The 20,462-nt window shown below is 45.7% G+C and overlaps 1 protein-coding gene across 1 annotated transcript in view; it reads left to right on the top strand.

The window, feature by feature from the left end:
- The first annotated feature begins 3,593 nt into the window (after positions 1 to 3,593).
- Positions 3,594 to 20,462, top strand: part of VPS37B (vacuolar protein sorting 37 homolog B (S. cerevisiae)) — a 32,423-nt gene continuing 15,554 nt past the window's right edge. The window contains exon 1 of the mRNA XM_015417711.1: positions 3,594 to 3,809. Coding sequence (XP_015273197.1) covers positions 3,705 to 3,809 — 105 coding nt within the window. The 5' untranslated portion in view covers positions 3,594 to 3,704. The remainder of the gene's footprint in view (positions 3,810 to 20,462) is intronic.

The raw sequence follows: 20,462 nt of genomic DNA, 5'->3' as shown, positions 1-20,462 counted from the left end.
AATTACAATACCCAACTGAGTAGTAAGGAAACAGATCAACAAGGTCAGAAATGATACCAAGAGATACCCTACTAGATTCAAGCATTTAATTCCTCCAAACCTCTGTTCCCTGCTAGGAGAAGGGGGGAAGAAGGGGGAAGCTTGACCATCCCATTGCCTTTAGCTAGACCCATTCACATTTCTTAAGAGGCAGCCAAGGCACATTTGGGAAGCCATTGCACAGACTTCCTCCTTCCCAATCTGTTCTCTTCCCAGAGGGGAAAAAACCTGTTAAGATGCAAAGTGGAAGTTTTGCTCCTTGCCAACCTCCCAGGAGAAATGTATCCCTAAGATCAGGAAAAATGGGTCCATTGCTTCTAGCTTGCCAGGTCTGAGTTGGGAAATTCAGATTCCTATGGATTTGGGAGGTGGAGGCTGGGGAGAGTCAAGTTGGTAGAGTATAGTGTCCACTCTCCAAAGCAGCCATTTTCTCCAGAGGAACTGATTTCTGTAGTCTGGAGATCTGTTGAAGCTCTGGGAGATCTCCAGGCCCCACCAGGAGGTTGGTAACCCTGATTACTTCTCATACTTCTCATAAGACTGCACCAGTAGAAAGTGCTGCAAGAAACAGCTGAAAAGTTCGAGTGGGGCATGTGCGGGAGTGCCAAGTGATGCCCATGTTGGCTTGGGCACTATGCCTTAACAGTAGCTGCAAAGGTCTCACTACAGTCGCTTGGCAGCCCAACCCACAGAGGTAAAAAGTCAAAGGCTCGTGTGAAAGGGTCGTGCATTACCGCTGAAAGAGAGCGCTATCTTCTCAAGGGTTCTCCTTTACTTTTGGGTGAGATTTGGGGGGCTTGTTGCAACCTGTGGATTTGATATCGGCAATCTGCCAGAGGAAGTTACAGGTGTGTTGAGTGCCCGCCCTCAGTCACTGTTACGCAGTTGTATAACTAAACTTAATGGCACAAAGCCACTTCCCTTGACCCCTCCCAGTCCGGCACAGAGAGCCATGAGTCAGCTACAACATTTGTAGCACCATAAAGACTAGCAACGATTATAACATGACACCGCTGAAGCGAAAAATGTGGCACTGGTTTCAGTTGGGGTGCTCCCTGTGTGAAGCAGCTATGCGCACAACATCCACACATAGAGTTGCCAACCTCCAGGTGTGAGAGAGCGATTTGGCTGCTGCATAAATTAGTTTGGTCTGCAGCCATCCCTTCCTGAGCGAAGACAAAAACGTGTGAGCTGGAGGCTAAAAAACTATGAGCTAGCTCACACCAACTCAGCTTAGAGGGAACACTGTGGCCAACTCTATTTATTTATTTTATTTATTTATTTGATTTTTACCCCGCCCTCCCACCGAAGCGGCTCAGGGCGGCTTACAACTCTACCTTGAGATCAGCAGCCCATGGGGAAGTTTTCCTGTAAGCTAACTGGGCAGTCTGGCCTTGATGTGTGCACATGTATGTGCACGATATATACATATCTGTGTATAATGTGTCCACAGACATGCACACACACATATATGCTTTTGTTGACTTCACCTGTAGGTTGTCTTTCTCCCAGAATCAAGGGGGAATACAAAACGGGGGAAAGTTCAACCTGTATAAGACATTGAATAAATATCTGTGCACACCTACCTTTGTATATGTGTGTGTGCAGACTTTAAGGCACGTGCGGATTCCCTTCAGCCCCGTAGCTAGGGGATTTAGGGGGAGGGGGCCTCAGGGGCCCCGCCAGCTGATTAAATGAAAGCACAGGGCAGGTGGTAAGTTGGAGCACTTTGGGGGCAGCCCGGGAGGGAGGAGGCCCATAAGAAACACGAGGGGGCCAGGCCCCATGGGCCCCATGGTAGTTACGGGCCAGATTCCCTTGTATATTTCAAGTGGGGTGTTGGTCTGCAGTAAAAGAGCCAGAGTCGAGTCCAGCAGCACCTTAGAGACCAACAGGAGTTTCAGGGTATGAGTTTTGGAGAGTCAAACCTCGCTTCATCAGACACAAGTAGGATCCCTGAACCCTTGGCCTTAGATCAAGCATGGACAGCTTCAAGAGGGCACTGGATAAACATACGGAGCAGCGGTCCATGAGTAGCTATTAGACACAAGATATAGATGGAACACTCTGTCTGGGGCAGTGACGTGCTGTCGTCTTGGTGCTTGAGGGGCAACTGGCCTGATCCAACATGGCTTCTTGTATGTTTTTATGTTTGGGGTAGTGCTGCTCTGTATCCTTGGTTCTTGGGGGTGGCAAGAGTAGGAGGACTTCTGGAGTTCTGGCTCCGCTGGTGGACCTCCTGATGGCACCTGGTTTTTGGCCACCGTGTGATCCAGAGTGCTGGACTGGATGGGCCATTGGCCTGATCCAGCATGGCTTCTCTTATGTTCTTATGTCTGGGGAAGTGATGCTCTGTCTTCTTGGTGCTTGAGGGGCAACAGTGGGAGGGCCCTGCCTTAGGGTTGCCAGCCTCCAGGTGGGGCCTGGGGATCTCCCGCTTTTACAACTGATCTCCAGCTGACAGAGATCCGTTCCCCTGGAGAAAATGGCTGCTTCGGAGGGTGAACTCTATGTCGTTGTACCATGCTGAGCCCCCTCCCCTCCCCAAACCCCACCTTCTCCCGGATCCACCCCCAAAGTCTCCAGGTATTTTCCAACCCAGACCTGGCAACCCTAGCCCCACTGGAGTTCTGGCCCCGCTGGTGAACCTCCTGATGGCACTTGGGGTTTTGCCACTATGTGACCCAGAGTGTTGGACTGGATGGGCCATTGGCCTGATCCTACGTGGCTTCTGTTATGCTCTTATCAAGATGGGTAGCCATGTTTGTTTGTAGCAGTAGAAAAAAGCAAGAGTCCAGCAGCACATAAGAACATAAGAGAAGCCAATGTTGGATCAGGCTAGTGATGGATGGCTTCAAGAGGGAGCTGGATAAACATACAGAGCAGAAGTCCATCAGTGGCTCTTAGCCACAAGGTATAGATAGGCACTCAGAGGCTGGGGCAGGTGATGCTCTGTATTCTTGGTGCTTGGGGGGGGTCAACAGTGGGAGGGGCTTCTAGTGTCCTGGCCCCACTGCTGGACCTCCTGATGGCACCTGGTATATTTGGCCACCGTGACACAGAGTGTTGGACTGGATGGGCCACTGGCCTGATCCAACATTTGGCTTCTCTTATGTTCTTATCTGATTGCCTATATATGAATTTGTATGCATTCTGTAAATTCTGATTATACTTATTGCACACAATTTATATTTTTATTAAGCATTATTGCATCTGTTGTACGTTTATACACGGTGCTTTCTATTGTTTCGGTCTCTAAGAAGGGCCTCTGACAGGACGCCAATCTCGCCCTGCTTTTAAGGCGCGGCTTCCCGCGCTTTTCCATCGCGCGACGCCTCAGGCGTTTTCCCGCCTCTTTCTCCCCCTCCCCGGCCCCGCTCCAGCAGGAGGCGCTGCTGACGTCAGAGGGGCGGGTCGAGGGGGCGTGGCGGCGGCGGCGGCGGCTCAGCCATTCCCCTCCCCTCCCACCTCCTCAGGCTCAGTCGTCTTGGCGGTGAGGTCAGAGGGAGGGAGCCCAGAAGAGCGGCCGCGGCACTTCCGGTGGAGCGCCCAGGGCGGCGGGAGGGGCCGGAACTGCCTCCGCTCCGGGAGGAGAAGGAGCGCGGAGGCTACCGGCGGCGGCTTGCCCGGGTCTCTCTCTCTCCCCTCCTCATCCCGGGCCCGCCATGGCGGTGGACGTGAAGCGGCTGGAGGGCCTGAGCCTGCAACAGCTGAACGAGCTGCTGGACGACGAGGAGCAACTCCAGAGCATGGCCCGGGAGATGGAGGAGGTAGAGCCGGGGAGGGTGGGGTGACGGAACAGCCCTTGTAGAGGGAGCTGGGGGGGGTGGATGGAACAGCCCCTGGAGGGGGGGCAGCTCGTGTCCCTGTTGCCTAGGGAACCAGCTTTTAGGAGAGTCTTTCCACCAACGCGCCCCCCCCCCCTCTCTGTCACTTTGCCCTCCCCCGTTGCAGCAGCAGCTGCTCTTCTTAGGCATTGTTATTGTTAAGAAGACTGGATAGGAAACGATGTGTTTTATTTATTTTGCCCCGTGCTTATTGTCTCTTCTCCCCTGTTGTTCGGCAGCAGTGCTGAGGTCCTCGTGGGTTTAGCTTCGCGCCTGCCCTGCAGCCAACGCCGATCCGAGGCACGGAGGGTGGTCTCAACCAGTGTTCCCTCTAAGCTGTGGAGTCTTGTGAGCACAAATTCTACTTTTTGAGCTCCTGGCATTAAATTTGTGAGCGGGCGATTTGGCTCCTGCATAAATTAGTTTGCTCTGGAGCCCTCCTTCCTGAGCTAAGACAAAAATGTGAGAGCCGGAGGCTAAAAAACTGTGAGCTAGCTCACACTAACTCAACCAGTGTTCCCTCTTAGCTGAGCTACTGTGAGCTGACTCGCAGCTTTTTAGCCTCCGGCTCTCACATTTTTTGGTCTCAGCGCAGGGTAGGAGGGCTCCGGAGCAGACTAATTTATGCAGCAGCCAGACCGCTCGCTCGCAACTTTAAATGCCAGGAGCTCACAAAGTAGGATTTTTGCTCACATGACTCCACAGCGTAGCGGGAGCATTGATCCTAACTGTGCTGGCTCTCTCGTAGGGCTTGGAGCTTTGTGAGCTGTTGCAATCCTTTATCGTGCCTTTGTTTAAGTGATAAACTTTTATCTCTCATCCCACCTTTCTTCTAAGTTAGTGTAATACTGAAAAACACTTGGATTTGTTTGCGGTGCTTGAAACACAACTCCTCTCCCTACTGTGTTAGTGTGATACTGAAAAGATATTACTAAAATGGTTTTGTTTTTAATGTCCTTTGATGCTATGCAGGCTTACTCGGGAGCAAATCTTGCTATCTGCGTGTGCGTTATCTCTGGTGGGCTATTCTTGGCTATGTGGGTGGGGAAGGGGACTTAATTGTCCCCCACCCACCCTAAATATGTTCTCGCTTGTCTTTGTTGCCGGGGAAACATGCTAGAGAAATTTTGTCAGGGGGTAGGGACAGGACTAGATCAAGGGCCCTTTCTGCTTTTTAGAATGCTTTCTTAAACCCAGGATCTATCAATAGAACCAAGTTGGAGTCCAGTGGGCACCTTTAAGACCAACCAAGTCTAATTCTGGATATAAGCCTTCATGTGCATGCACACTTCTTCAGATATCTATCGGTTGCCTAACCCTTGACCTCACTCCTGAGAAGTTATGCTTTTTGGTTTGGGAAGCAAGTGAGAGTGGGTGTCCCTTTTGCCTAGCTAGCCCCTTCCTTGTTCTGCCCCCCCCCCCACACACAGTAAGGGCTCTGCTATTAACAATTCTCTGCTGAAATCTTAAGGCCTCTTGTGGTAGGATTGGGTCTCTTTGTTGTTGTTGTTCAGTTGCACAGTGGAGTCTGACTCTTCGCGACCCCATGGACCAGATTACGCCAGGCCCTCCTGTCTGCCGCCGTCCTCTGAAGTTGGCTCCATTTCATGTTCGTTGCATCGATGACACTGTCTAACCATCTCATCCTTTGCCCTCCCCGTCTTCTTTGACCTTCAGTCTTTCCCAGCATCAGGGTCTTCTCCAGGGAGCGCTCCCTTCTCCTTTGGTGGCCAAAGTATTTGAGCTTCAGTTTCATTATCTGGCCTTCCAGGGATTGGGAACAGTCAGGGTTGATTTCTTTTAGGATTGGCTGATTTGATCTTCTTGAAGTCCAAGGGACTCTCAAGAGTCTTCTCCAGCACCATAGTTCACAGTGAATTTACCTTGGCTTGGAATCCTTGTGATTTCCACCCTAGGGCAGAGATACGAGGATTTATAGCATCTGAAGAAGCGGGCACAAAAGTTTGTGCTGGAATAAAAATGTTGCTAGTCTTTTAGGTGCTAGGCGACTCCTGTTTATTTTAGGGTTTATAGCATCTGTGCGAATGTCCCTGTCGTCTAGGGCACACCCCTGTTTTCAGAACGGTTCTTTCACCTCAAGTATGGACGTAGTGCATACTTTGAAGGTCAGGAGGCTGCCGTCTGTTGGCAGAGTGGGAAGTGTCCCGGTCCGCCTGGAGGTGGGGTGAGAAGAACACCTCAGTTCAGACCCAGGAGCTTTGTGTGTCATTGTGGGAGTGAGAGGCAGAGAACAGGAGGCTTCCTGTTCAGTCCCTTTTCCGAACCCACGAGAAGGTTTGAGTTACAAGGTTAAATAAAATTGCCTGGAGGCCTACCCTCTGCTGGCCACCTGTTGCCAGTTAATTCCATTTAATGACCTTTGAAGGACAAAAGCAGGCATTAAAATCAATGCTGTAGTCAACGTCTTCAGCCTTTTCCGACACTCTGGCCAAAACTTAAAAAACAGAAAATGGAAGCAATTCCTGAATCTTTGTTTCCTTTCCTGAAATGAGTAAGGCCGTGTTCATGATTCTGTGGAGCTGTGGTGTTCTTGGCATAAGGGGCACTTCCCTAAAAGGAAAGACATCTGGTACCCCTATCCCATGGGGGTAGCTTACATTCATTGTTCGTTTTAGCTTTGCCTCAGTCGCAGATGTATGCATCCCTTCCTCCTCCCCAGCTTTTCCTAGGATCAAATGCTGTTTCCTCATTTGGAGTTGACATCTTATGCAATCCACAGCGTTCTGCAGAACTGTATTCAGCGCTCTCGTTTATTCGGAACATGAAAAGGTTAAGTAGATCTAGTTGTTCCGCCTTTAAAAAATCACTGCTCCTTGGAGACATGCCTCTCTGTTTCCACTCCCCTGCTATTTAGCAAAATATAAGCGGTGTTAATTAACCAAATCTACACCTTTCAGATTTGTGACTTCTCACTTTCTCTTTGGTTTGCCAGTACCACCCCCCCCCGCATAGTTCTCAGGTGAAAAGCACGTGACAGTCTTTCCCACTTACTCCTGAATTTTTTGGAACTTGTCAGTGTAGCAGCTGGTCAAATAAAAGCTTTAGAAATCTTCGGAGCTTTGCTCTGGGCTCTTTTGTTTGTCTGGAATTCATAAAGAGGGAGAGAGAGAGGGTCTCTGGTTTCCAGTTCCTCCTTGGTAACTGGCTAATATAAACCCCCCGAAAGCCAGCCTATCATGGGGGGGGGGGGGATGCCTAGGCTACAGGTCTGAAAAGTTCTCAGCAGATCATTGTACTAAGCTATAAGAAATCCCCGCTGTAGCCAAGATTGTATCGAGCTTTCTGATAATGCTGTCCTTGTTTCCAAGGCTATAAGGAAATCTTTGCCATGGAATGAAACAAAGTTCTGTTCATAGTTCCCAGTTCATGCAGAGATGAAAAACCAAAGTGGCTGAAAGATGGAGCCTGCCCTTTTAAAACAACTTTGTTCCTTTTAGCCAGAAATTTAGTAGATCTTGGTCCAGCCTTACCTCGGATGTAACAAACATAATTCTTGGGGCTACAGACATGCTCCCAATGCCTTTCTGCATGCTCTGTGTTACTCTAGATGTTTGCAGGAGTTCTTTTGTGTAGTGATAGGGTTATATGTCTTAACATTAAAATGCTGCAGAAGTCGTAAAGGGAAATGCAAATACATTTGTACTTTCCATTTGTAATCCTTGCTGACACCTTGAGAAAGAAAGTTCTAGGAGGAGAAGCCGGTGACAGCTTTGAAATAAGTGTTTCCCCCCCAGTAAAAACCTATTTTATTTTGAGTGGCCACCTGCATCTTAACCACATGCATGTTTATGGAGAAACAGGTCCCTTTGAGTTAAACTGGACCTACTCCCGGGTTCGTGTGATTAGTTTTGCAACTCTGCATTCCACCCATTACAATACATGTCTTATTCAACGCATACTTCTGGTCTCATTCAAGTAATTTTAATTAGGGATGTCAAATTAATCAAGCAGGTTTCTTAAGGCTCCGCTGCTCTGTAATTTGGTGATGGAGTCATACCTATTATGGTTTTGACATGGGCACTGAAGGCGTTCCACCGGCTGCACTACCTTTTAGGTAGTGCAAGGCAAGCAAAATACTTCAGATTCTTTGATGGTGGCATCGAATTCTTTGTGTCAGTTCCGCTTGGGGGTAAACAGATATTTCATATTCCAGCAGCATAGCCTTGAAGTATGGTGAAGCACCGTAGCAATTGTAACTAGCCCTTGTAACTACTTAGAGAAAGTGTTTCCATGACCAGCAGTGCAAATACACTGATGCTCACGGAAGAGCAGAGTTTTTATAACCTATTGCTATGATTAATGTTAACTTCTGTGTAAGAGGAATGTCTGGGATCCCCAGCCATTTTTATAACTTTCCATTGAGAGAAGTTCTCTTGTGATCTGGTGCTCCCAAATGTGCTTATGTGTCTGAAATTAGTCACTTGGGCTATTTTATTTATTTATTTAAATTTTTTCCCCATCAGGGCGGCTCACATAACAAAGGCAATAACTATCATACATCTGAAAACAATCCTGCAAACAGTTCAATTAGACAGTTCATTAAAACCAACTTACAATATATTAAAGTGCTAGCAATTGACTTAACGATATCAAAGATGGCCTCGTGCATTCTGTAACTTCGCTTGATATTCAGCTCGTTGGTCTTAGTTTTGGTTGGCGAGCACAGGCTCTCAGTAATGGACCAGACACCAGGCTTCAGTTGTTGTTAATGATGGTAGTGGTGGTAGTGGCGGTGGCTCCTTATTGAAGGCCTGGTGGAAGAGCTCTGTCTTGCAGGCCCCGTGGAACTGTAAAGGGTCCCGCAGGGCCCTGATCTCCTCCGGGAGCTCATTCCACCTTTTGTACATTAAAAGAATGTAATGAAGCAGCTTTTTGTGTTCTTAGAGATCTTGGCTCTTTTTCATCTCTCTGTCGCTTAGCAAGCATTTGCAGAAATGACCTTATGGGGCTTTTTACCAAATCATATGTGAGAGATGGGATAGTAAATTATACTTCACATGTAACATATTTCTTGAGGCTTAGGAATCCTGCCCCAAGCAAGATAGTAACTTTCCTCCATTCTTCCCAAAGTGACAAACCGTTTGCCAATCTCTTGCTGTCTCTTAAGCACATAGACCTGCACTGAAACCAGCGTCCTGGAACAAAGGAGTAAGTTTATCCCTGTACCAGTGCTCCATGCTAGTAATGGTTTGCTCTATAAAATGAGGATTTAGTCGTGCCAAGTCTTCACCCACTTAATTGGAAGAAAGTTTCCTTTAGAAGATTATGGAGCTTAGGAAATGACGTTTGACTTTTCAACCTCACTTGATTGCTCAGTACCTTTGCCTACCTTTCCTGGGCACATAACATTTGTTTCTCCATGACTAGTTAATATTTAGAGAAGAGTTTTCCATAGGCTGAAGAGCTCGCGAAGTAGCAGAATGGGGTCTTTAAACTTTTTAGAACAGTGCCAGTGCCACACACCCCTCCAGTTACTGTTGCCTCCTATAAGCAGTGCAGGATGTAACCCTTGTTTGTATGAACCTTGATTTTCTTGTGGGGCGGGGTTTCCTAGTAAAACCACAGAATTTCAGCTTCATTCTGGCCTCCATGCATTGTGATGTACCCAGGCAAAACTTGAATGCTTTTTAATTCCATTTCACTGTCACAGGTTGGTTGAAAAATATCTCCTTTTTGTGTCTTATACATTGGCAAAGGAATAGCTATAACACTGTTGGATTGCTAAGTTCTTAATGCTGAGCTCCTAAACAAGTGGTTTGATTCCCTGGAAGCTCAGGGGGATGGTAAGATGGCTTTCGTTGGCAGTTCTTGGTGTTCTCTTTCGAGGCAGGCCAGGAGGGAGGAAAAACCAAGCATGTTAAGTTGCCCAGATCCCTTGGCTCTAAACTACAGTTCTTAAACCCCGCTACAAAATGTGGTCGTGTTTTCCTAGCCAACATGAAATTAGGTTTTAAGGCTACTAATTAAACATGTCTGTAACTACAGGCTGGTTTTCTTTTCTCTTTTATTTATGTCAATTAGAAAAATCTGGTTTCTAACAAGCAGAGTTTGTTTTTTGACACCCTGGCATAAGAGTACCGTCCTATTGCACCGAGGTCTGTCCTGGGGCTACCCTCAACAGGCCTTAGGATGACAGTGGGGGGTACCAGGGTCAGACTGAGAGGATATTACAGTGGGCTAGTTTTGTACCAACAGGGGTTTACCTGAATGTTGCTGAAAAGGAAAGGGAGTGGCAAACGGTGGATGTCGATTCCTAGGGTAGAAGGCTAGCTGGCTGTTCAACGCGTGCTGCAGAATGGTGGTTGCAGGAAATGAACTACCAAGCAGAACTGGGCAAAAATAATAGAAACCACCTACATCAACAGATGTGGAGGGGTGTTTTTTTTCCATTGTAGGGTGGCTCTACCAGATAACATTTTAACCACCCAAATGTAATCTTGTGATGCCTTAAATTCTCATAGATGTTTTTATAGATTTTATTTGGGGTTTTTTCACTACACACGACAACTACCACCCACTACCACACCTAAACATCTACAGACTAAAACTAAAAAAAAAAAGAACAAAACAGGAGTTTATAGACATGTTGATATTCTATATGTATGCATCATTCTCATAATATATCATTCGTGAGTGAAATTCTTTTTCATTTTATCAGCTTAAGTACAAACCCACCCCACAATTCATGGTTAGTGTATTTGGTTTGAACAAGTAATAATATTCATCAAACTAATTTAGTAAACAGTTATCAATTACTTTCCCCTTCTACCCCTTTCTCCCTTCTTTTTATCTTTATCAAAGTCTAATTTGACAGTTAATACTTTGGGGGCAGCTGCCCCCAATTCTGATGCAGAATCTTCCTCTGATGAGCTGCTTGTTTCTGTGTCAGAACTTCCTGAAATGAAACCTATATCTGCAAGGGCAAAAAGAACAGTTTTTCCCATAAATGCTCCCTGTCTGTCTTTATCACCAAGAAGTTTCATGCATCTAATGAAGCCTGTGGAAGCTTAGACTTCTGCCTAGCACATTTTAATCCTGCCCTCCGTCCAAGAAGCTGAGGGTGGCGTACCTGGTTCCCAGTTTAGTCTGACAATGACCCTGTAAAAGTGTATGAAGGGTAAGTGTGACTAGATGACCCAGTGATCTTTGTAATGGAGGATTTGAACCCGAGACTTCAAGGTCCTAGTCTCACACTTTGATCACTGCACTGGCTGTCAAATAAGTCTGTTAATATAAGACAATGCAGTCTTTTTTTTGCATTTTTGTTAACTGACATGGCTCGACTTGGGTTCAAAATGTCCGACTGTAGACTCTCTTGCTGTTATGGATGCTCCTACTGTAATAATTTCTGCATCATTTAGTGTGTCATGTTGAAATACTTATGCTTTGTTTAATCGTTGTTCCAGTTCTGTATTGAGATTTCTGCTTGTTTCCAAATGTCTGTGAACACGAAGAAATTAACTGTGCGTGGCATCAATACCAATTTCAGAAATCAATAATTAATGATAATAAACCAATAATTCATTTATAGATAAATAAATAAACAATTTATACAATTTCCAAATCCTAAGCAAAATTATACATACAGTACACAATCAGGGCATAAATGATTTAACATAAGTCCTGTAGATGGCTCACAAAGTCCAAAACACTTCAAAGTGCTCAGTCCCACCTAATGGGTAATATGCTTCTCAGTGTAAAGGGGCAAAACGAGCTTCCAGAAGATATATACTCCAACAGTTCCCAAAGAGGAACACTTGAATGGTTCCAAAAGAAGAACTACGGAATTGCTGGCTCCCTCAATATGGCTTTATCAAGTTAGAACCAGTAACTTGAAGGTTATCACTGAAAAACAGTCTCAACGTATTCTGTTCAAAAAAGTGGGCTATGCCTTCACAGCACTCAATATTCTCCCTATTGCATTGTTTGTTGACTGTTCCATTCTGTTGATCGTATTGACTTATAGTATGTAATCTGCCCTGTATTATGTTCGGGGGATCTTGGCCTTAAAGAATCCGTTGCCAAAGAGTTATGGAGAAATATCCTCCATTCTACAATTCACCCTAAAATAATTGAAAGATTGCTGCACCCCACACATGCTCCAGAAGGGATCCAGATACCTTTCTGCTAGCAAAAGTCTGGCAAACAGAAAACTACAGAAGGGAACTGTTTAGCTCACATAAAGACCCAGCACTCAAGTGCTTAAGATATGCTAATGGGTCTAGTCAGCAGAGCAGACTATCTACCAGCCAACACCTTGGCTGGAACATCCCTCAGACAAGGGAGTCCAAATGCTAGATAGTACCTCTTCCTGGGGAAGATCAGAAGAAGATCGGACTCACATTGTGTGGGTACACAGAGGAAATAAATTCTCTAAACACAAGGAAGAAATGAGGTGCTGGTTCATCGGGGCATGATACATCAAGGAGCTCTTGGGGCATCGTACATCAAGTGATGCTCTGTATTCTTGGTGCTTGGGGGCAACAGTGGGAGGCCTAGACCTCCTGATGGCACCTGGGTTTTGGCCACTGTGTGACACAGAGTGTTGAACTGGATGGGCCATTGGCCTGATCCAACAGGGCTTCTTTTATGTTCTCTTACACCCGGGCTCCATTTTGATGGCAACCTGGATAAAGTCTCTAAGGTAACGAAGGACTTCTGGATGCTGTAACTGCAAGAGTAGTTTGCCTACCCTAAGAATATCATTGCCCTAACCTGCATAGTCCAGGCTAGTCCAGACTCGTCAGATCTTGGAGTTAAGCTGGATCAACCTTAGTACTTGGATGGAAGTCCGTCAAGGAAGTCAAGGATTGCTACATGGAGGTCATAGGCAATGGCAAATCCACCTCTGAATCACTCTTGCCTTGAAAGCCCGATGGGGTTACCATACGTTGGCTGGCTGCAGCTTGACTGAACTTACTTGCAGCACCAGTTTGCAGCTGGATAACACGTGTGAAATATGTTTCAGTCTTCCAAGTATAGCTTACATTTAAAAAAAATTCCTCAAGGCAAAATGTTCCGTTTAAGGAGATGCTTTGGCAAGCCGATCAAAATGTTAAGAACGGCGAGTTCATTAGTTTTTACGTGGCATAATGAAATAACTCCCTCAGATATTATTCATTTATTTACAAAATCTGTATCCCGCCACCAAGGTGGCTAACAAATTTAAAACATCCACGATAAAATCACGTTTCAAAACCGTTAAAATGATGCCCTCCCAACACACATCATTAAAACAAATTAAAAGAGTTAAAATAGAGATACATGTATGCATACATACAGTCCTATGGAGGGGGGTAAAATTTATGTTGAAAGCCCTGTTTTAATCCTTCCCTTCCCCAGACACAAAATTTCCCCCCACTTTTGTTTGGGCTGTTGGTGGTGATGTTGAATTCATAACTCCTGCTGCAAAGCAGATAAAGAGCCACATAAATTCTGACTTGTTTTATTAGGTTTGAATGTGTCTCGTGAAAACCTGATTTGCCATTGCTTTTATATGGCTGGTGGATAATAAACCTTTTGCCACTTTCTAGCCCTAGCTCCTGCCAACCTAGCAGTTCGAAAGCAAGAAATTGCAAGTAGATAAATAGGTACCACTTCGGTGGGAAGGTAACAGCGTTCCGTGCGCCTTGGTGTTTAGTCATGCCGGCCACATGACCACGGAAACGTCTTTGGACAGCGCTGGCTCTTCGGCTTTGAAACGGAGATGAGCAGCGCAACCCTAGAGTCGGATTCGACTGGCTTTCGAGCAAGGGAACCTTTACCTTTAGCCCTAGTAAAGAGAGTCTTGATACTCGTGACTGGACTTTCTCATTCATACCAGAGATAAGGCATACAGTTGGATTGGATGTATGTGTATCGCGGTCTTTGCCTCTTGATGTTCACAGAGAAGTCCATGTGGATGGATGAATTCAGGAGGACTTAAATATGTTGAGCAAAGGCATTTCTGCGTCTCATGGACGTGTCCAGTTTACTTTTATGGTTACTTGCAAGGGTGAATTAAATCTGTGGCTGTAGTATATTAGGACTTCTAAATCTTAGTTATATTAAACAGATGCTGTCTTGGTCAAAAGCTAATGCTTCTGTGAATCCCCTATTTTTAAAAAATCTAATGGAAATGCTGATAGAATTCCTTGCTGTAGCATCTGCCAAAGGCAGTTTATAATTATGACTAGATTTGCGAGCCTGTGGTGAGCAGCTGGGGTTAGTCTAATTCAGAGATCGCATTTCAGAAGGTATATGTCGGCCATACCCTGAGCTGCTCTCTGTAGACCAGCATTGTTTTCCATTCCTCAACTTGGCGAGTTGTGCCTGTGAATCACTGTTTTGTAGATATCTGGTAATTTTGTGGTGGGAAGACTGCTATTTCACATCGGTTCGCCCCTTCTTTCCTTGCCCTTCCCTCCTTACAAATTCCCCTTCAAAACTCAGAAGAAAGTGTGTGTGTTGGCGAGAGAGGGGGAAGGTCACGGTTCCTCACAGCAGCTGTTAGCTATTTAATAGGGTCATTACTTAATCGTAGCAATAGCCAGACTCCCGTCTTGTTCTGAACTAAGTCTGGGCCTGCTATCTAAGTGCGTATAGATTTAAAGAGCCAGTTTGGTGTACTGGTTAAGTGCGCGGTTAAGTGTAGTGGTTAAGTTTGGTGTAGTGGTTAGGTGCGCGGACTCTAATCTGGGAGAACCGGGTTTGATTCCCCACTCCTCCACTCGCACCTGCTGGATGACCTTGGGCAAGCCGTAGTTCTGATAAGAGCTGTTCTTGAAAAAGAGCAGTTTCTGTCAGAGCTCTCTCAGCCCCACCTACCTCCCAGGGTGTCTGTCGTGGGAAGGGAAAGGAGTTTGTAAGCCGCTCTGAGACTCCTTTGGGTAGTGAAGATCGGGGTATAAATCCTTCTCTTCTTTAAACACAAAAAGCTTTGAATAAGGGTGGATTCAAAAGGGAGGGGGGGGGGAAGTCAGCATTCCTGTTCCTTTTTTCTAACTACTGTGTTGTTTTGTAAATCAATACAGATGGTTTTGAAGCAAACCAGCATTGGCTGGGTCCCTCCTGCTTATCCCTTGAGAAGGGAAGTGTGGTTGGTGGCTGTGGGGTTTTGCATTCTGGCTCTTATCCCTTTGTTCCGTTCCCTACTGTTCCAGTCGAACACATGAACAGTGGTTGGAAAACTCTTTAAGCTCATGCCTTGCAGTGACTGGGGTTTGCCTTCAGAGTCTCCGCAGTTCATACGTTATGTGCCGTTGGATGTTGTAACTTCAGAGTGGCCCGGGCAGCATGAAACTGCCCCGTCATCATTGTGGACTCCAGATTAGTTTGAAGTAATAAGCTTCAGAGCCTTGCATTTCAGTTTTAATGCCATCTGCTGATTGGATTTTGCAATGCACGCCTGTCCCTTTCGTTTCTCCACAGTATGGAGGGTTCTGTCAGTTTCGAAATCCAGTCCAGCTTCCTTCAATCCTTATCTGCTTTCCAGTTGGTTGGCAATTGTCAAGAAACCCATGATGGATTGGTGGTCCGGTTGGGTTGTGGTGAGCTTGCTTGTATTGGGCACGCTTCCTTGACGTAAAGCCAAGTTTTTCTTGGGTACGAACCCACTGTTTGCTCCATGCATCCCTAAGAGCTTATTGAATTGCCTCTTTTATGGGAGTGTGTGACGTGGGACTGCCATTTTTGTTTGTGATTTGTCTTGATGACAGGCTGCTTCTTCTGACGTGCTTAATCTTTTCCTCTGGACCATGATGTGAATGTTATATAAACACAATTATCAAAGCTCTAGCATAAAATTAATGGGGCCATAAATGGGAGTAATGTTCCCCTTTCTATCTGGAAAAGGTTCAGAGAAAATTTGCTTGAATGTCTATTTCAGGAGTGGATCTTTATCCTTTTGTTTATTTCCAACGTACAGAGCAGTCTAGCCATTACTGTGTTAGCAAAGCACATGGGATTATTTAACTGTTTAGGGTGTAGATTAGAAGAATTCAACCTTAAATACTTGGGGAAAATGCATTTGGAATCGCAAAAAGGAGGGATATCTTTCCTAATATAGGTTAATGACGATAAATTCACAACTAAACACCTTAAACGATCTGCTGTTACTTTTAGCATTTACCTATTGATGAGTTTTGGCTATATTTCTCATCATATATTCCATGTTCTGTCTTCTGGTTTGTTCCTGTATTCCCACGTTACCGTTAATTACGGTTGAACGTTGAACTATAGCATTGATGCACATCAGCCTCCTAGAACCCTGCCCGCAAAACCCACAAGATCAGTCAGGAATCTTACTTGTACTCAAATTAACTTCCTTCAACTCTGAAAACTGTCAGGTTTCTAAGAGGTTTCGGCTTGTGGTTGTTAGAATATTCAAAAACACAAAGTGGGGAAACGAAAGTGTGGGCTTATCAAGAACTGAGAGCTGCAAGCGAGGATAGCGACAGAGGATTCATCGGATATGAGGCCATATCTTTCTGATCTGTCCACACCCTGCTGCTTTTATGCCACCTGGTTGATATTGTGGGCGGGTTTTCTGTGTCCAAAGGTTACTGCGATACTAGCTTTAAGGTTTTTGCTCCTGAAGAGGGAGAGTAAGTGATGCTGTGTAGGTTGTTAAACAGGGCCTTTTCTAATAACCATGAGTCTCTCCATTTACCGTGTATCTCTTCATAGTTGCCTGGGACGCATGAGCCTCATCTTTAACCATTTATTTCAGTGCTTTTCTGGTTTAGTGGCTGGAAAAGTGGTCTTTGAGTGAGGGTCCCAGCTGAAACCTGACCCGGATTGTTAGCAACCAAGGTGCACTCTCTTTCAGGCTTCAGTTCCTATTTGCAGTATGACTTGACAGGTCTTGACAAAGGGCTTATGAGTATGGGATGGTTGTGAAGACAATGTGCATATATAGACGTAGCCTGTGTTAACCAGTAAATGATGTATTCCATAGCGAAAACTGGGAGATGCAAAGAATAGATTGATTGCTCTCAGCGGGCATGCTTGGACTTGGCTGTTAGTTTCCACTCCAGTTACTGTTGCCTACATTGTACTGGCAGATAGAATGTCTTTGTACAGTATTTGTTGTGAGGCTGTATCTTCTACCTGTGTCGTCATGCATAAAAGTAATTTAAAATACAAACGAATGTACTTAGCATTGGACCTTCAGTTCCAGGTGAGCCAGTTTGGTGTAGTGGTTAGGAATGTGGACTCTTATCTGGGAGAACTGGGTTTGATTCCCCACTCCTTCACATGCAGCTGCTGGTATGACTTTGGGTCAGTCATAAGTTCTTTCAGAGCTGTTCTCTCGTGGGCACTTCTTGAAAGAGCTCCCACCTACCTCACAGCCAGTGTTCCCTCTAAGCTGAGTTAGTGTGAGCTAGCTCACAGTTTTCTATCCTCTGACTCACACATTTTTGTCTTAGCTCAGGAAGGATGGCTCCAGAGCAAACTAATTTATGCAGTAGCCAAATCGCTCACTCACAACTTTAATGCCAGTAGCTCACAGAGTAGAATTTTTGCCCACAGGACTCCATAGCTTAGAGGGAGCTTGTATGTGGGTGTCTGTTGTGGGATGGGGAAGGGAAAGGAGATTGTAAGCCGCTCTGAGACTCCTTGGGGTAGTGAAGGGTGGGGTATAAATGCAATCTCCTCTTCTTCTTCTTCCATTCAGTTGAACTGTCTGGGTTTTAGGCTGAATGAGAAAGGCAGGTTGAAAAACAACTTGGTTGGAAAAGTGCTTTACAAGTAGCAGAGAGGGAGGCAGGACTTGACAGAGGGCTTATGAGTAGTGAAAAGCTTTTCAGCTCTTGAGAATAAGAAAAATAGGGTTGGAAGTGTGGGGGATGTCGTATGGGTGGAAACAGTCGAGCGTCATGCGTAGGTCGAGTTGTGAATTGAGGACTGTACCAGGAGCGAGGCTCTAGAAGAGCTGTCGGCAAAGCTGAGCACCATTTATTACGGTCTAGGTTTGCTGTATGTGGAATTGCACCAGGGAGAGGGCACTTTGCTTTTTAAAAACCCCCAAGGATTGCGTAGACTGAAGTTTGTCTCCATGCTTCCGCATTCAGTTACTATGGAATAGGTAATGCTGTCGGCTGTACAACTCGAGAGTTATCCGCATCTTTCCCCTTACCTTGTTATAGCAACACTTTTCCGTTGTGCATGATCCATGCTCTGTGAAACTTCTTTATCCCGGTGAGATGTTTTCAGCTGCAATAGCCATGGCTGAGGTTTCCGCTGCAGTGCTGGTGGTGCTAGGGGCTTAAGGATTTCCAGCATCAGCCCTCTGTGGTCTCTTCCCGTCACTTCCTGGTAATATGTGAAAACCGAGGCAAAAAGAGCTTTATTTAATGCCATTCTGCTCATTCCCTGTTTAAAATTTTGAAAAACGATTTCAGTCTATTTATTTATATTATATTATATTTTCGATTTATATTCCGCCCTCCCTGCATGGGCAGGCTTAGGGCGGCTTACAACAAGTTAAAATACAACAGAACAAATACAATAAAACATAGATGCATCAACAGAGCAATAATCTAAAAGTCAGACAATCAAATTTGTAAATAAAAGTGCTGTTGCATGTAGATGGCGGTAGCCTCCCCAAGGCTGTGTTAGATAGTAGATAGTACACTGTGGCCATACCAGCATCATTAGCTGTTCTTATTGCTCTCAACATGAGGGCCTTAACTGTTCAGTTGTTAGCAGTTCAGGGGTTATCCATGTGTTGGTGCTAGTGGCAACTCCTAATCGAAGGCCTGGTGGAAGAGCTCCGTTTTACAGGCCCTGCAGAACTGTAGAAGGTCTCGCAGGCCCCTGATGTCTTCCGGGAGCTCATTCCACCAGTATGGAGCCGCCACTGAGAAGCCCCTATCCCTGGTTGAGGCCAATCTGGCGTCTTTCGGACCAGGGAGAGTCAGGCCGTTTTGCAACCCTGATTTCAGTGCTCTCTGGGGAACATGTGGGGAAAGGCGGTCCCTCAGGTAGTCTGAACATTTTAACTGCTAGGTAGACCAGGAAGGATAGAGGGTTTTTTTAATCCTGTGCCACCTTAGAATAGACTAGTTTCTTTCAGTTTACTTCCCAGCTGACAGGCACAGAGATGCAGTGGAAAAGAGTCAGAGTCCAGGAGCACCTTAAAGGCTGACAAAAATTTGTTGCAGGGTAGGAGCTTTCCTGAGTCATTGCTCACTTCTTCGGGTATTTGGTGCACACTTCTTCAGAGACATTGAAGCAGATTTCGCCAACCATTACACATAGGTAGAGAGAGGGTGGGGATTGGTTGGTGAAGTCTGTTTCAGTGTGTCTGAAGACGTGTGCTTAGCTTATATGTTGGTTTTAAGGGTTGGACTCCCAACTCTGTTCTGCTGATTCAGACCAACACAGCTACCCGGCTGAATGTACCACCTAGAAGGGTCAACAGTGAAGTCATATACTCCACCGAGAAAAAGAAAATGGACAAAGTAAAGAGCGGAGCGTCCTGCTTCCGTAGCGCAGGCATGATGTGTACTGGAGATCTCCCTCCCACCAGAAATGGAAAGATTCTTCAAGATCTTTAGCACAGCCTCAAGTGATTAAGACACTGAACTGCAGGCTGTGGAAGGTCAGTAGTTCAGCAGTTCGAGACCCGGGTGCCGCATGATGGAGTGAGCTCCCATCTCTAGTTCCAGCTCCTGCCAACCTAGCAGTTCGAAAGCAAAAAATTGCAAGTAGATAAATAGGTACCACCTCGGTGGGAAGGTAACAGCGTTCCGTGCGCCTTTGTGTTTAGTCATGCTGGCCACATGACCACGGAAACGTCTTCGGACAGCACTGGCTCTTCGGCTTTGAAACGGAGATGAGCACTGCAACCCTAGAGTCGGATTCGACTGGCTTTCAAGCAAGGGAACCTTTACCTTTGCAGTAGGATTGGAAGACTAACCTGTTCAAGGGTGCCCTCTTCCACCGATGGGAAAAAAACCGTAATTTTTCTTTGCAACCATGAGCCATTAATGTATACTTGTGTGGTCATTTTCAATGGGGATATGTTTCCCTTCTCATCAGCTTAAGCCCTTTTAGTATGAAGCCTGCCAGCTTATGATCTGAGACCCCCCTCGTATCTTTGTTAAATGGTTAGTGTGACTATGTGCTCACCTGTGGTGTTAGATTTAAAACAGCAGGTGACGAAACCTTAAGGAATAATGTCAAGGGGGAGGGAAATGTGATGGTGCCTTTTTACTGTTCTGGAAATACTGTAACCCCTTTTAATGTAATTGAGTTGGAAAAACCTAGCACATGCTAGCAATCCCTCCCGTATTATGTGGAAACTGCCACTGGCAGGAGCACTTCGGCTTAGTTAATTTATGGCATGGAACGTAATCTTGTCCTGGTTTTTGTAAATGCACAGTGCACACTGCTAACCGGGAACAGAAATATTTAACTTTAGCGAATTAAGTTGTAAGCAGTCTGCACGCTGGCTTCTCTTGTGCTCGGCAGCTGGAATTCTTGCATTATGTCAGAGACATGGCTGGAAATGTGTGTGTGTTAGAGAGAAAGGGGGGGTGCACAGTGTTCTAAATGTAAAAATAGTTAGCGGAGGCAGTGCATAGATTA

Source organism: Gekko japonicus, unplaced genomic scaffold, assembly GCF_001447785.1.
Source record: "Gekko japonicus isolate JY-2015 unplaced genomic scaffold, Gekko_japonicus_V1.1 scaffold64, whole genome shotgun sequence".
Taxonomy (NCBI): Eukaryota; Metazoa; Chordata; class Lepidosauria; order Squamata; family Gekkonidae; genus Gekko; species Gekko japonicus.
This window is presented reverse-complemented; position numbering and strand designations above follow the sequence as displayed.